The following is a 17,305-nucleotide window of genomic DNA, read 5'->3' on the forward strand; positions in this document are numbered from 1 at the left end:
TACTAAGGTAGTTAAGAAAGGAATTTGAACCCAGGTCTTCTAACTCCAAAGTCACAGAGCTCTTTTCACTTTACCAGTCGGCAAATCTAAAGTCCTCAAGCAGCCCTAGGCTAAATGTCCTTACCCATTTATAGGCTAAACAGGCCCTGCCTTAAGACTGATCTCCTAAAGAAAGAAATCCTCGAAAGAGGGTCCTAGAACCCTAAAGAGTTTGTTTTAAGACAGTATCAGTAATGATCATAACTCAAAAATGATTTTATATGGCACCTGAGTTTGCAAAAAGCTTTGCAATACATTGTCTCATTTGTATTTCGTAACTCTCTGCAACACAGGTACTACAGGTATTATTCCCATTTTTACAAATAAGAAAATTGAGGCTCAGTAAAGTGTCTTCCCTGTGATCACACAGGAGGTGTTGGACAGAATTAAAGCCCACATCTTCACAAGTCCAAGTCCAGCCCTCTCTCCTCTACACCGCGCTGCTTTCTCTTTTGACCCCAGTAGCCCTCTCTTGACACTGGTAGGCAAAGCAAGATACTCTCCCCAAAGATTAGGAGGCTCAAGGCTATACTGCTAGTGAAGTGGCAGAAATAGGGAGTTTCTGTCCTGCCACTATTTCTACTATATTCTCATGATTCTCATATATTCTCAAAGAAGAACTAAGACATCAGCATTTCCTAGTAAACATTTTAATCATCGTATGCAAAATGAAAACTACAAAAGTGAAAATACAATGTACAAATACTAATGGTAAAAAGGAAGCAGCTGGGATGGGAAAAGGTGGATGTGGCAAAGATTTGGCCCTCATGGTCACATAATCTAGTCACATATTTGCTATTTAAGTCTCCTCAGCTGAGGTAAGCTAGGTAGGGTCAGAATTAGACACTTTACGTTGCCAGGTTTCTGGTTTCCATTCTTCTGTTCCTATACAGGCACTGACCTCCACCCAGAAGAGTACAAGGCAGACAGTTCTAGAAGTGATACACACTAGTCTTTCCTACTCACTTGTTACTGCTATTAAGCAGAGGATGGCAGAAACAACTAAAGATGATAAATGAAATACCAGGAATGGAAGAAGCCGTTCTTATTACCTCATCTGGCCAAGGTCAGCTAAGGGCAGGGCCAGGGTATCTCATGCCATCAGAATATTATTAAATAGGAAATTTTCTCTGACCACAACCAATAGGAGGGGACCCTCTTTCAGATCACAGAGTCTTGAGCTCAAGGTCCAGAGAAGCGAGGAAGAAAAATACCAAATACAGGCATCTAAAGCAGCAAAGGAAGAGAATATCCAAAATGACCATTCCAGCCCACTATCACAGTGACCTTCAGAACCACAGGACTCCACCATTTTCCCATGCCCACTGGTGATTTAACAAAGCTCTTGGGTGAGGGTTCCCTAAGGCACAAAGCAAACAGGGTGCTCAACACTGACTTGACCTTCCAGAAGCAAAGTGCATCATTAGCTACAGCGTCCTGTGGTCTTAGAACTGCTGGATAATCAGCTTTCGTTTCAGGTCATGGCTGAATTTATTCATTCTGAAGAGTTCACTGTCATAAAAAACAGCAAGGTTGTGGATGTTGATCTGACGAGCCTAAAAAAGATGAGGTTAAGGAATTAAAGCATGCTGTATGACAGCCCATGCTCCCCAAACATGTCCCTGCTCTCAGTCCCTACCTTGTCCACTAGGTCCTTCTCGGGTACCTCAATGGTGTCTTGCTGGGCTCCATAGCGGTTGCGCTGGTAGATCACCTGTTCTGCCACTAGCTGCTTCAGGATGAAGAGTAACAGCTCATTGTTATCCCTCCGGAATGACAAGTAACGGGCAAAGGTCTGAGAAGAGGAAAGGGATGCAAGATCAACCCATGTGCTCTCAACCATTTTTCTACACAATAAAATTCCCCATTAACCAGGTTTTTTGCTGTGTTCCCTGCCCCACCTTCTCTACTTGTTCACAGCAGTGAGACCAGTCTGGCTTCCATTGAGCAGAGCAGCCTTGGGCAGGGTTAGGGCCCCACCTGTACAGCCATGAGTCCCCCAATGCCTCACTGAATTCTCAGGCAGAGCTAGGCTGTCTGCTCCTCATCTAAACCCACATCTGTGTCCCACCTTGCGCATGCTGCGCATGACGCTGAACTTCTGGGTGTCAATAAAGCTCTCCAGCATCACCCGGATGGCCATGTTGACATCATCTTCCAGCACATAGTCCCGAAGGTGAATGCGGGCATGGGCTTCTGCCATTCGGATCATTGATTCAATGTGCCGAACCGTGATGGGGATGCTGCCTGTGGCCTGCCAGGGAGAGATCATGTTCAGGCTTTAGCTGGAGGGAAATCCCACTGGAGGGTCACAGTTTAGAGTATGGCAAAGAAAGTAAAGGGACACTCCCTGCACACTTGTCCAACAAGCCTGGAAAAGCTGTGTTGGTAATAAGTCCACATTCCCAAGCCCGGCATTTAAAGCCCTTCATATGATATGGCACCAGTCCCGCCTTTCCAGACAATTCACATCATTCCCCTTTACACCTACTACAATGGTATCAAAGTGAAGTAGAAGTGGGATTCCTACGGGCTGAATATTGACTCGGAAAAATCACACTGACATTATCTATGCTCTATTGTATTGTGTTAAGTATTTTCCAATTACATTTTAATCTAGTATCACATTCTCCTTCCAGCCAAAGCCATCTATCTACCTATCCCTAAACCTAGCAATACATCACCTTTTTTGTGTTTCACTCAAGCTTTCTGTCCCAGTGATCTGCCTCCTCACTTCAGATGCCGCCACTTAGAGGAAACCTTTCCTAGTCCTTAGTATTCTCTGTCCTCAAATTATTTGCTTTCCTGTCTATATGTTGTATTCTCCAGTAGACTATGAACCTAAGAGCAGGGATTACTTGTTTTTATATACACAGTTCCTAGCACATAGTAGGCTCTTGGTAAATACCTGCTGAATTGAACTGAAATCACCTTTCCTCTCAGTCTTAAGTTTTACTCCCTAGGGTTCTCACCATGGATTCTTTCCGTAGGTCACTGTACATCTTGGCAACTTTATCTTGGTCCATCTGGTTGAGTTTTGGGTGGACCTTCTCCTTGGCATAGATGATGTACTTCTTCAGTACCTCCTGAGGTAAGGGCTCCACACCATATGTATTAGGCAGAGCTGGTTCCAGTGTTCTGCCGTTGGCTACCTCCTCTTCCTTGTTGCTGGGGTGGTGTTTAACATGGCTGCCAACCACAAAGCGGGCCAGCATTTCATCCTGGTGAGGGGAAGGGAAAAGGTAATTTAGGACACTTTGCTTTTCTAAACTAAATCCATATCTTGTCACAAGTTATCCAACATTTTAACCATAAGAAGCCAGATAGGAGAAATGAGATGAAATGGCTATGAGAAGGCAACCAACTAACCAACAGAACGGTATCTCCAATCTGGTCATCCCTTTCCTTTTGCTCAGTACTACCACCGTATTGGACCACATTCCCAAGCACCACCCAAGTACCAAAGTCAGGAGTAGGAGTGTTCATACCCTGGAGTCTCTGGACCCCCAAAGGATCCATGGTTAGATTCCTGTGAGCTTGGATGGCTAAAAAAATTACATCTTTATTTTCCCTAACCTCTAACTTAAATTTAATATTTCCTCTTCAATTTATTATATGCATTTAACATGATTCATCAGATTTCCAAAGAGGTCCATGACACAAAAAAATGTAAGAACCCCTAGTCTGGACTCTTGAGGGAAAAGCACTGGATGTGGAGTCAGAAAACTGGGGTCTGAATCCTGGCTCTGACACTTATTAGCCATGTAACTAAGCAAGTCAGTTAACTTCTAAGCCCCAGTAAACCTGTAAAATGGAAAGACCTGTAGCCACTCAACTCGCAGGATTCTGAAGAAGGCACCATATTTATAAACTGTAAAGTACTACATAACTGTGAGTTTCCATTATTAATAAACCCATTGCTTGAATCTCTTGGACCATGGCAGTACCTGAACAGGATCCACAGTATCCCTCACAACACACAGGACATCAAAGCGGGAGATGATGGGCTCTGTGAGGTCCACATTCTCTGAGAAGGTCAATGAGGGATCATACCGCCCTCCTGTAACATAAGGGTGATTCAATTAGTTCTTACTTCCCCAAGTCTGTACCTCTACTCGGCTTTCAGAACGCTTTCTCCAGCCCAAGGACAAAATGGTCCATATGGCAGTTTGATGCTGCAAAGAAAGGGAGACATGCTATTTCTGTAGTGTTTGAATGCCCTAGGAAAATAGTTCAGAGGGTCCAATTGCTTCTCAGGGAAGGAAAGCTAGTACCAAAAAGATATGTAGCCACACTTGAACTGCCCGATGGAAATCTAATGCCTGCTCTGCAAGGCAGTATAGACCTGACCTATCTCTCCTGGTGGAGATGCAGATGAAATATAAATGCTCAACTGAGACTCTATGATTGCCTTCCTAGTGCCACTTTCATCCTTTTTTTTTTTAACAGATCTCAAAAGTGATGTATAAACGTAAAAAATGATTTGGGTATTAACATTAAATCTACAAATTAATTTAGACAGTATCACCATCTTATTGGCTCAACCTAAGCCATGTACTTTGGACATCTCTCAAATTACGTAACTCTTCCCTTACTATTGTCAAAATTGTTTTACAGTTATATTTACTTAGGTCTCTTTGTTAAATGAAAGACCTAATATTTGATACATTTTATTGCTGTGATATTTTTATCAGCTTCTGGTTTTAGTGTGTTTCTCATATTCTGGTATCTTGTTAAACTCATTTCAATGTATTATTTTAGCTAATTTTGTTGTCTCTTAGATTTTCTAAAGTATATCACTTACAAATGTCTACTTGATATCTTCTATGCCACTAAAAAATCTGGCTGCAATAGCTAGTATTTCTAAAACTATAATGAACAGTAATGTTGACAGCAGGCAGCCTTGCTTTGCCCCTTCTTAGTCAGATAGCATCTCCTCCTGCTCCATTTCAAATATTATAAGCTCTATGTTTCAAACAAATACTTTCTCTCATATTAAGGAAAAGTTGTCAAAAGACAGCTACAGAATAAAAGGGAAATGCTGCAGAACACAGTGGGCTCTTGAGCACTGGGCTTGAGCTCAGGAAGACATGGGTTAAAGTGTCTCCTGAAACACTGTGATTGCAAATTCCTTAACTTCTCGAGCTTGTTTCCTCTTCTGTAAAATGGGGATACTAGCACCTAGCTCAAAGGATATTTAAGAGGCTCAATCCTGATAATGGATGTGCTTCACAAATCTTACAATGCTATGTAAATGAGAGCTATTATTACTTTTAGTGTTTCTAACATAAATGAACATTTTCTCAAAGGCTTTACTGCACCTCTTGTTATCAGTTACTTTCCCAAACCAAAGCTGGGGAGCAGAAGCCCTAACCCACTTCCAGCTGTTATAATTGTAAAGACCAGAAGCTAACGGGCCACATGGACTCCTGGAACACAAGGCAAAAACATGATCTTTTACAAGGAGCCAAGCCCTTTCATCAGTCTCACATTCAAAGAGGAAGAGTCGCTCGCACCCGTCCAAGCCTCATACCTATGGGGTTGGCAGCAGCGATGACAGTGCAGCGGGCCTGTAGGGAGGTGACGATGCCAGCTTTAGATATGGAGATACTCTGCTGTTCCATGGCCTCGTGGATGCTGGTCCTGTCCTGGTCATTCATCTGCAGCACAGGCAATCGTCCTTCTTAGTCCACAACCCCACTCCCTCAATATTTACCTGCACCAGGCTCTTAAGACTCAGTTCAGCCAAGATCTTTTCCCATAAACCAGTTTTCAACACCTTAAAAAGCCCAAGCACCCACCTTGTCAAACTCATCAATCAAGCACACCCCTCGGTCAGCCAGAACCAAGGCCCCAGCTTCTAAGGTCCATTCTCGACTGACAGGATGCCGCTGTACATAAGCAGTGAGCCCCACGGCTGAGGCCCCCTGGCCAGTGGTGAAGATGGCACGGCTAGATACTTTTTCCACATATTTAAGGAACTGAGATTTGGCTGTGCCAGGATCCCCACACAACAGCACATTGATATCACCTCGAACCTTGTGCTTGCCACCTAAAAGGAGAAAGGGATAAATGTTTGGAGGATAGGGAGCACTGTCTTTGAGTGAGGAAGGCAAGAAGTAGGGACTTAGCAGGCAGCTGAATTGTCCACTTAAGAGTCAGGAGGGCGATAGGGACAAAGAAGCAGCATAATACCAAGAGAGCCGGTTGATGGACAGAAACAAAGAGGGGAGCATCAAGGTATTATGGTAGGGGTCATTCAGACCATGTTGGTTACAGTATGAAGAGCATGGGGAGCATCTCCCTGGTCAACACAAGCGTGTCCTCACTCTCAAGTTGCAAACTACAAAACACATGCACTTCTGCCAAATCAGTCTCTCATAAGATTGCTCCTAAATAAAAACCCACTAACCTGGGTTTTTGGGTTCTCCTCCAAATAGAGCCAGGGCGAGGCCTCTCTTAATGTCTTCATGTCCATAAATAGAGGGGGCAATGCTAGCAAAGACCTGAAAGAATCAATTGATGTGTGAGGCAAGAGGTGCTGACAACATCTGGAACCCCTGGAAGCTCTTACTATAACCCCAGTAAAAGCCAACCTTAGAGTCAGGTAACTTCTAATAAGCAATTCCAAGGAGTGTTCCCCAGTTGATCAGTCAGTCAATAAACATGTATGAAGTGCCTTCCGTGTGCTAAGCATTGTACTAAGCAGTGGGGATACAAAGAAAGACAAGACGGTCCCTGCCCAGCCCTCGAATTCACAGTCTCATGAGGGACACGCCACGAAAACAGCAACGGACAAACCAGAGGTGATTAACAGAGAGCCATCACTGACATTCAGTGGGATTAGGAAAGGCTCTGTGCAGTGGGTGGGATTTGAGGAGGGTGAGCATTCCAAGTAGAGAATCCTCTAACCCCATGATGCCTGTGTGTTCTCTTCCATGCCACTGTTCTCCCCTATGCTACTATATTAAAATGCAAAAACTCCTAGAACTAGGTAACCATGTTAACTCCCTAATAGGGAGCTTCTTCTTCAATAGAAAAGATTAGGGAGTGATAGAACTGGATGCTACAAGAGTGGGATGTACCACACCTCCCTCACCCTGTCCCGCCCCAGCGTCAGGGTTCTTTAATCTTCCTTGTAATATACTCTCTGCACACATGCTCTATCCCCCCACTCACACCCCCTGGACCACGCTGTACTGATCCTCTGCCTCTCACACGAGCATCCTGGAGCACGACAGGACCTAGAACCTAGGGCACTAACACTTATAAGCTTCTGACCGTTTGTAGAAAGTCATTCATCTCTTGAGGTGAAGATAATAATATGGTGAAAGAACGAGGCCTAGAACCCAAAGAGTCCTGGCTTCCAAGTCAGCATATACTTTGCCTGCAGACACTCACTAAGGCACTGTATGCCTCCTCTGGTCTGATGATGCATCAGCTCCACACAGTGGAAATAAAATTATCTGCAGTTACGTGCCTCAAAAATTAGGGATCTCAGTAACTCCAAGACATTCTGTCCTACCGTATGGGTTTCTTGGACACACCCACAGTTCACCCGAGATCCAACATATTCACTGATCACTCGGGGGAAGGACAAATCCAGAATTAAAGACTCAAACAGGAGACGTCAAGGTGATTCAGAGAAAACCTTTAACTGCTAAGCATCTCCACAACGAGATTTCTCCATCTAACTCACCTTCTCTCCAATTTGCTGATCTTTAGAGAGGCTAATAATAGTCTTCACATCCTCATCAGTCAGCTCCCCCACAGCTACTTTGTCATCCTTCTTGGCCACATGATTGGCCAGAATAACCGTAGCAAAGACAGGGAAGCCATTAGCAGTGTTAAGGGAGCCATCATAGTTGTTGTGGTAGATGCCAGTCAACTCCTGGATGGGAGAAAAGAAGGAAGTGGTCAATGGCCCAACTGGAGAAGCAAGGCTAAGAATCAGATCCCACCCCACAGCTGGCCTCCACCAATTTATTATTCTTCCTTAAGCCCTCTAATCCTGAAGTACCAAGATTAGAAAATTATTTAGTATAGGGGAGATAATTCCAAACCCCATTATCCAAGCTATTTATCTAACCAGGGTACAAATAAATAAGTTGTCCTGCCCTAAATTATCGGAGGAATGAATGGCAGAGCAAGGGTCCACTCTCGTGTTCTCATCATCACACCAGGCTTCTTCATTTGATTGGTTCAAGTTATATATGCATTTCACCCATTATAAACACCGCCACACCCCTCTTTCCCCCAACCTGTACCCACTCTTCTGCATTTCCTAGTGTGTATTCCTAAGGCGAAGGTGACTCAGGCCCCTCTCTGTCTCCTGCTCACTCACAATTTCATCTCCTGGCTTGCAGCTGTCCACTAGGTCAGCAAGAAGGATGGCATCTTTGGACCGAGGAAGCCTGCCCGCAGCCACTTTGCCTGGACTCTCTTGGATTCGGATGCGCTGGTAGTTTTGATAGATTGTCTAGAGAAGACAAGACACCCCAGTGAGAGAATCCTAAAGCACTGCTCTCTAGTCATGCCACTGCCCTCCTCGAAAAACTATGGCTGCTCTCCAGTGCCTTAACAGGAGCAGGTCCCAACTCCATAGGCAATTCAAGGTTTATGCTCTGGCCCCAACCCACCCATTTAGCTTCTGTCATCTACATATACCTTATGTTCCAGCAAAACTGGAGTACTTGCAATTATCCTAAAAACCCATTTCCCCATTGCCCCACTTTTGTCACTGTTCCTCCTGCCTGAAATGCCTCCTGCCTCATCACTGACTATCAAAATCCTACCCATTCTTCAAGTTTCAGTTCAAAGCAGCACCTTTTATGATCTTCCCATCCCAACCTCTCAGGATTTATGGTCTCTGCTCTCCCCCAAATCCCTAAAACATTTGAACCCTTATAGTACTTAGCATCCTTCTGTGTATTACACTTATTTGTTTAGCTATCTTACTTAAGAGTAAGGACCCTCAATTTTCTTCCTCTTTGTATTCCTTCAGTGCCCAGCACATAGCCCTGAATGCTGCAGGTGCTTAAAATTTAACGTAATTGATAGTGCAAACTTAATACTTCCCTCCTCCTCTGGGACAGTGATGCTTTATGGTTGTTACGTTGCACTTTAATCTGTCAAAGCTCTTTCCTATCCATTATCTCATTTTATCCTGATAATATCTCTGTGGAATTGCCCAGGATACATAGATACAGATATTTATGTTTATATATCTGAAGAAACTGAGAGAGAGGATAAATGACTTGCTGAAGGTCTCACTAGCTAGGAGTGAGTCAAGACAAGAGCCCATGTCTCACTCTTCACACCACACCCCAACATGGGGGCATATAGAAAGTAGAGACTTTTGATCTACCCTGATGTGCTCTTCTCTAGAAGGCTTCTCCAATAGAGATAGATCATGGAGGATCACCGCTGACTGACTGAGTTCTCATCAATCCCTTCTATGGGTCAGATCCTTCCTAGTCCTTCAGGGAGCAGTATTGTGTGGAAATGACAGGTAAAGAAGGAAGTTGTGACTCATCCAAAGTCACCTGGTGATGCTGAAGAAGCAGCTGGACAAATGCCTCTCACTCATGCTGCAGGATGCATGCTGAGAGGGAAAGCAGTCAGACTCAGGGAAGGCCATGTGCCCTGAGCAGTCAAACAAATGACTGTGTCATACTGCCCGCTCAGTGTTCCTCCAGGCAGACAACAGTAGTAACAGAATGATTACAGTAACAGCTAATGTTTGTATAGCATTTACTAGGACCAGGCCCTGTGCTAAGCACTTTACAAACATTATCTGATCCTCGCAACAACTCTGGAAGACAGGTGCTGTTACTTCCCCATTTTACAGATGAGGCAAACAGAGGGGAAGGCAAACAGGGTTACACATCTGGCAAGTGTCTGAGGTTGGATTTGAATTCGGGTCTTCCTGAGTCCAGGCCTGCCGCTCTAACCACTGAGCCACCTAACAAGACTGATATTGGCCACCTGTTCTCACCTCTTCCATGTTGACTTCAAAGGGACCAGCGGACTGGCATTCAGGACAGGAGCCAGGCTTCACTTCCTGGTTTTGGGACTGGCAGAACGGCCCCAAGACAAAGTTGCATTTGTTACAGTTGTACTTGACCATGCTGAGTTGAGGCAGGACTCCTGTGCAGCTGGTTACCACTCCACTCGTTCGGATTAACTGGTTCAGGTGCAGCTGTCTATGGGGATAGGGAGAAGGAAAGATGGACCACTCAGAGGCCACAGGCAAACTGGCTTCGGCCAGGGGTCACTCCCCAGGGTAGGCTGGGACAGGGAAGGACTGGAATACTCTCATTCGGGGCACACAGAAATCCTGTTCCAGAAAACAAAAGCCTCCTCAGCTTCCCTACTGGGCAGGAATACCCAGATCTATCTTTACCCCTGCACAAGACAGAACTCTTCAGGTTTGCTTCCACAGCAGGTGCTCCCATGGGCTGACCCCTACTTCCCCTAGGCTTTCTGGGTAGCAGAAGGTCCAAAAGGTCAATGAGACTTCCATCTCATCCTATTATCCCATCCAGTTCTGGAAAGGGTGAAGTAAACCCCACAGGGGCCCAGCTTTCAAAAGGCCTAGCAGAAGAAACTGGTAAGCAATCCATCACAAGGACCCTGGCTCTGCTCCGCTTTCTCACCTGAGGGAGCGAAGTTCCTCCACCAGAGGAAGGTGAGAGATACGGACGTGGATGTGACTGGCAATGCGGTCATACTTTGGGTACATGGCCAACACCACCTCTCGGGCAGCTTCATCAAAGATCCCTAGGAGCTCTGCCGGTGCCTCAGGTAAGAAGTAGGCCAGGACATGTTCCCGGGCTGCCAGGTCTTCATAGTTCACTACCAAACTCTCCCTGTTCTCTGGTGAAGTGGAAAGATGAACAAATGCATGAATGACTAGATGAAACAATGAATAGGCATTACGTGCCCACTAACACCAAGCACTCTGTTAAGTTTTGCGATACCAAGAGAAAAAGTCAGACAGTTCCAGATCTCATAGAGCTCACCCACTAATTAGGAGATGCAACACATCTAAGAGAGCTCAGTCACAAGGCAGATGGATAGGCCGAGAGGTCTGAAAGGACGAAAATGGCAACTCTTCCCTAGGGTCCTGAGGTTCCCTTCTACCTGTGCTGGGGAGAACATGGCCCTAACCCAAATGTGGCCATGTTGGAGTCAGGACAGCACTCACGGAGAAAGAGCACTGAACAAGAATTCTCAAAAGCCATATACTCTGGGTCTAGCTCGGTGATCTTCAACAACACACTGGAATTTCCTGTGTCCTAATTTCTTTATCTGTTAAAGGAGTTGTAATAAGGCCAAAAATAGCATCTCATTGGGAGAACAGAAATAGCAAACTAGATGCGCAAAGTCTTTTGAAAGGGAGAAAACACTAACGAGAAATGGGGTTGGGTCTGAGAGCAGGGGAAGGGAGCCCTGGCCACGTACCTTTACACATGTCACTGATTCGCTCCTTGAAGACATTGTGACCGTGTCCATCCACGTGAGTGCGTAAAAAGTTCTTGAATCGATGGTGGATCTCCAGTCGAGGGCCTGCCATGCTTACCCACTCCCGAACCGTGTGGCCTTTCAAGTCCTCTAGATTCTCAATGCTTTCTATCATGTCCTCCTCCTCCTCTCCTTCCTCTGTGCCCCGTTCCACCAGGCGCCGCTTCCGGGCTGGTCGTTCCTCATCTTCTTCATCACTGTCTGAGGACCATAAGGAACATGCCTGTCAGCCTCCTCTGTCTCTCCCCTCTTCTAATTCATACCCTCCTTCTACCAGATTATTCCCTCTCAACCACCAATCCAATGTGCTCCCTGGAGCCATACCCACCTTTCCCATTATTCAGTGACTAGATCACCCCCAGACATTAACCTATAACTGAGAGGGGCAAATGGAGGCACCAAAAAGTTTAAATACCACGGAAACCATGGTAGCCCCAAAGGAGATGGCCTTGTTGGATGGCAAGTTTCTTTAACTGAGCACAAATGCCATCTTTCCTCCCCTCTTTCTCTTTAACCCTCCAAGGTTTTATTTCCAAGCCCTGGGAAGGGAAAAGATAATAAAATCAACCACTTTTAGCTGCTTACTCCCGAAAAGGACTGAAGCAAGCAATCCAAAGTATTTACCATAGAGCAGCCCCCGACGCATGCGCCCCAAGCCTCGGTCAGTCTCCCGGTCTCGCTGCCGCATCACCCGCTCAGCAGCTTCCCTCTGGCTGGCTGTCAGCTCCTCCACATCTTCATCATCGAGGGCTAGCCCTTCTGCCTCATAGGTGTCTAGCTCGGGAATGGCTCGGTAATCCCTAGGGGGGACCCAAGAGCAAGTACATTTAGTGCTGGGGAAAGGTAGCCCAAGTTCTAGTCGCAGAGCTCATGTGGCTAGCCTCAGGGCTACAAAGGGCAGCTGTCCCATTCATAAGGCCTCAAGACCCCAGAGATCAAAAGTCACTTTATTAATGGACACAGACATTTATGACATTTATGACACAGATGTTTAGGGAACATCACCAATCTTCATGGTCAGTGTCATAGTAGGCAGTTTACACTCTCTCAAACATCATCTCCTGATGCTGCTGTCAGAGAAATAATACTGGATGAAAAAAGCACTGATAAGATCCAGTACAGACTCTCTGATGTCCTTAGAGCAATGGTCTGCCTAATTACAACCTAATGTCCAAAATGTCTCAACAAAGGGAAAATGATTCTCCACATGTTATGCTTTCAATTTTATTAATCTCTTCTTTGGCTTTCAACATATCCATTTTGGTGTTTAATTGAGCTTTAAAAATGTGTTAGTTATCTAATTTTTACTAGTTGCATGCCCAATTCATTGATCTGTTCTTTCTCTTCTGCTGATAAAGGTGTTTAGAGATACACATTTTCTCTTAAGGCTATATTGCTCAGGCTACACCCAAAAAATTCTAGTATGTTTCACTGCTATCATCTCCATATATCATGGGAGGAAAACTGAGGCAGGTAGAAGACACTTGCTAAAAAGCAGTGACAAATGGAATTAACCCCTGGCATCCTACCTGACTAGCCAATCCTAAAGAGTAGGGTTCTGGTCTAGAACGATTCTCAAATACCCTGATCCTCCCATCACCAATTCTGCTTTTTCCCCAAACCTCTCACCTCTCCATTCCGTCCCCAATAAGCTCTTCTCCATCCTCTTCCTCTTCATCAGGAAGTCCTTCAGTGCCCAGAAGACCCTCTGATTCATCTTCAAAGGGCGGCAAGTCTCTACCAGGGCTGGAAGTCAAAGCATCAGTGCCCCCACGCCGGGAACCTCGCCCAGGGCTGGACGTCAAACCGTCACTGACACGTCTGTATCTTCGGGCTGGACTGGAGGAGGCTATATTTAAAGACTCTGAAGAATCCTGAAAAAGGACCAGACTGGTCAACAGTCCTGCATTTGTGCAGAGGCAATGACAGGGAGGCTTTCATAGGAAGACTTGTTTTAGCAAAAGAACTGGGGTCCAGGATGGCATCTATGGGGTGAGAACTGAAGTATAAGGAAACAAGTTTTTTTTACCCTTACTTTAGGAAAGGATCCTGCAAAGTAGAGATTTCCTTTTAAATCAATATTTTTAAAAGGAAAAAAAAAACTTCTGTCAAAGCAGAAAAAGTAGAAACAAAAGGAAGATTAATAAATTGGAGCACTTTAACTGTACTATGAAGCAGCAGTCATCAAAACTACCTGGTACTGGCTAAGAAACAGAGTGGTAGATCAGAGGAATAGGTTAGGTACCCAAGACGCAGTAGTCGACGACTATAGCAATCTACTCTTTGATAAACCCAAAGAATCCAGTTTCTGGGCTAAGAATTCACTATTTTACAAAAACTGCTGGGAAAACTGGAAAATGGTAGGGCAGAAACTGGGCATGGACCAATATCTTACACCGTATACCAAAATAAAGTCAAAATGGGTTCATGATTTAGGAATAAAGGCTCATACTATAAGCAATTTGGGAGAGCAAGGAATAGTTTACCTATCAGATTTATGGGAAAGGAAAGAAGTTATGACACAACAAGAGATAGAGAACATTACAAAATGCAAAATGGATAATTTTGATTATGTTCAATTGAAAAGTTTTTGTATAAAAAAAGCCAATGCAACAAAGATTAGGAGGGAAGCAGAAAATTGGGAGAAAATCTTTACAATTAGTGTCTCTGATAAAGGCGAAATCTCTAAAATATACAGGGAAATGAGCCAAATTTATAGAAATGCAAGTCATTCCCCAATTGAGAAATGGTCAAAGAATATGAACAGGGAGTTTTCAGAGGAAGAAATTAAAGATATCTATAGGCAAATGAAAAAATGCTCTAAATCACTACTGATTAGAGAAATGCAAATCAAAACAACCCTTAGTTACCACATCTCTCCTGTCAGATTGGCTAACGTGACAAAACAGGAAAATGATAAATGATGGAGAGGATGTGGGAAAATTGGAACACTGTTACATTGCTGGTGGAGTTGTGAACTGATCCAGCCATTCTGGAGAGCAATTTGGAACTATGCCCAAAAGGCTATAAAAATGTGCATACCCTTTGACCCTGCAATACCACTGCTAGGGCTGTAACCTGAAGAGATCACACAAGTGGGAAAGGGACCCGTATGTACAAAAATATTTACAGCGGCTCTTTTTGTGGTAGCAAACAATTGGAAATCAAGGGGATGCCCATCAATTGGGGAATGGCTGAACAAGTTGTGGTATATGAATGTAATGGAATACTATTGTGCTATAAGAAATGGGGAAGATACAGACTTCATAATAACCTGGAAAGGCCTACATGATATAATGCTGAGTGAGAGGAGCAGAACCAGGAGAACACTGTACATGACCACAGACATATTGACTCTGTGATGACTAACTTTGAGAGACTTGGCTCTCCTCAGCAACACAAGGTGCAAAGACAACTCCAAAGGATTCACGATAGAGAGAGATATCTACGTTCAGAGAAAGAGCTATGGAGTCTGAATGCAGATTGAAGCAAACCGTTTGTTCTCTTTTTTGTTGTTGTTTTGTTTCTTCTTTCTCATGATTCATTCCATTGGTCATAATTCTTCTTTGCAAGTTGACTACTGTGTAAGTAAGTTTAATGCAAAGGTCTATGTAGAACATATATTGGATTCCATGCGTATTAGGGGGAGGGGAGGGAAGGTAAGAAAATCTGAAACTCAAAGTCATGGGGAGCTGAGTGTTGTAAACTAAAAATAAAAAATCTTAATTAAAAAAATAAATTGGGGGCACTTTCAGCCCTGGTACTGATTCAAGTTGTAGATGGGGATGCAAAGACTCAGAGGGAAGGCCCGGGCAGCCCCCAGGAGCCCCCTCCTCACTTTTATGAGGCTGGCTAAACTCCTCAGAGCTCCCTATGGTTGCACTGCCATCCCCTCTTTCCTTCTTCAAAGCTCAGCTCCCTCCTCCAGGAAGCCCCCCTTCCTGACTCCTGCCTCCTGGAACCTCCCATCCGTCCCCCCTGCACCCGCTCCCTCAAGAGGCTTTTTCTGAACGACTAGTTAGTGCTCCCCCGACACATGTGAAATATCTTGTAACTGTCATTCCTCCCGAGAACAGGGCCTTTTTCTTCCTTTGCCTCAGTTTAGGGTCTGGAGAGGGCTGGTGACCTAACAAGCGCTTAACAGAAGTCTGGATTCTCTATCATTGGCGTGCTCCCCCAGGCCGCTGCCTCGGCCCTCCCACGCGCCTGGGTGTTCTTGGCCTAGGCGCCTTTTCCCCTACTGGACATTAGGTTCCAAGGAGGGCAAAGGCTGCGTCTCTTCTAAACTGCGGGTGTTGTTTACACTGGCACCGGGGGTTCCGGAACAGGCCTTCCCCCGCAATCCTGGTTCCGCCGGCTACCTGTATGACCTTGGGCAAGTCACCCACCTTTCTGGGCGGGCCCAGGGTTCCTCCCTCGTCTCCAAAATGAGCAGACAACCTGATACATTTAACTAATCTGACTCGTTACGTCCCCGCCCCCCACCCCAGGGCCTCCCTCCTGCCCCCGCCCCCAGCCATGCTGCCCCCTATGGCCCACCCAGTTACGTCCACCCGAGAATGACCTCCCATCCGCCCCCCCCCACACTAGTGGGCTCGTCCCTACAGCTCTCTCTGCAGGTGGGGGCTTCATCCTCAGACTGTAAACAACAAGTGCCTAATAAATGCCCGAGGAACTAATGCACAACCTCTCCCCTCCCCCCCGCCCCCGGCAGGAGGCACAAGGACCCCTCGCCGGCTCACTGCGCATGCGCAACATTCACATTTCCCTCTTCCTGCCACCCCCTCCCCTTTTCTTTATCTCTATCTCGTCTCAGCCCCCACCGGGTCCCTCAAAGACCCCCGTATCCGCTTCACGGGTCTCCCTTTGTCACGTCCCCCCCGCTTCCCGGCCCCCAGGTGGGCCGTGCTCTCCGCTCACCGCCATAGTTGCTTCAGCTCGGCTCTCAGATCCGCAACTCCTTCCGACTCCGGCAAACAGTTTTCGCGCGAAAAAACCCACGTGATCCGGAGGAGCGCGCGAAACGTCATGAATAATTAATTTGCTCCCCGGCGCGCGTCATCAATATGCATGAAGAGGTGGGCGAAGAATCACTCCAGCCAATCCGATGCCACCTTGAGCATGAAACCCCGCCCCCTCCCGCGGTGCCGCTTGGCCCCGGAACCTGTATTCCTCTCAACTCCGCCCCACTCCCCAGCGCCTCGTCTCGCTGCCGCAGCCACTTTCCCAGCCAGTAGTTCTCCGGGCCGGCTTTTTTCTGTCGGCTTGGCTGGAGCGGAACGCGCGGACAGCACCCACGGGTCTGCCCCGAGTCCACCCCGCGCGCAGCCCTTCGGTTATCCGGCTTAGAGCGGCGGCCCGCCTCCTCCCCCAGCCTTAGTTTGCCCTTCCAGAACATGGGTGCAAAAAGAATTGGACGGCACCTCCTGGGCCCGCACGAGCCGAGGACCTTGGGAAGGCCTGCAAATGGCAGCGGGTTTTGGTTTGGTTTTTTTAAATAAAATTAAGCGAATAGGTTGTTATATATGGGAAGAGAAATGCGGAATCTCCGGGTGAAGCTGCGTGTCAATCGGACCCGGGCAGCCAGCTGGCATCAGGCTTGCACCTCGGGATCCGGGGATCCCAGCCCTGGAAAGAAGGTCAGGGCTATGGAGGCTGCCTCGGGCTTGCGGATTTTTTGGGAGGCTTGGGGGGTGCACTGGGGCCTCGGACGAGAGAAGCAATGCAGTTATTAATGAGG

The 17,305-nt window shown here is 46.1% G+C and overlaps 1 protein-coding gene across 1 annotated transcript; it reads right to left on the reverse strand.

Annotated features, from left to right (window-relative positions):
* Positions 1 to 679: 679 nt before the first annotated feature.
* Positions 680 to 16,558, reverse strand: MCM2 (minichromosome maintenance complex component 2). Its single transcript, XM_036737491.1, has 16 exons — positions 16,486 to 16,558; positions 13,195 to 13,439; positions 12,190 to 12,365; positions 11,506 to 11,766; positions 10,698 to 10,917; positions 10,037 to 10,244; positions 8,384 to 8,518; positions 7,739 to 7,930; positions 6,452 to 6,545; positions 5,841 to 6,091; positions 5,573 to 5,699; positions 3,987 to 4,099; positions 3,012 to 3,260; positions 2,111 to 2,293; positions 1,679 to 1,834; positions 680 to 1,595 (listed from the first exon to the last, which is right to left on the reverse strand). The coding sequence occupies exons 1-16, from the start codon at positions 16,489 to 16,491 to the stop codon at positions 1,485 to 1,487; spliced, it is 2,727 nt and encodes a 908-aa protein (XP_036593386.1). The 5' UTR covers positions 16,492 to 16,558; the 3' UTR covers positions 680 to 1,484.
* Positions 16,559 to 17,305: the final 747 nt, after the last annotated feature.

Source organism: Trichosurus vulpecula, chromosome 9 (genome assembly GCF_011100635.1).
Source record: "Trichosurus vulpecula isolate mTriVul1 chromosome 9, mTriVul1.pri, whole genome shotgun sequence".
NCBI classification, from domain to species: Eukaryota; Metazoa; Chordata; class Mammalia; order Diprotodontia; family Phalangeridae; genus Trichosurus; species Trichosurus vulpecula.

Coding starts and splice junctions, on each gene's coding strand:
- MCM2 (XM_036737491.1), bottom strand. Junction 5,700..5,840: donor TGATTGATGAGTTTGACAAG/GTGGGTGCTTGG, acceptor CCTGTGCTGCAG/ATGAATGACCAGGACAGGAC. Junction 1,835..2,110: donor TCATGCGCAGCATGCGCAAG/GTGGGACACAGA, acceptor TCCTCTTCTCAG/ACCTTTGCCCGTTACTTGTC.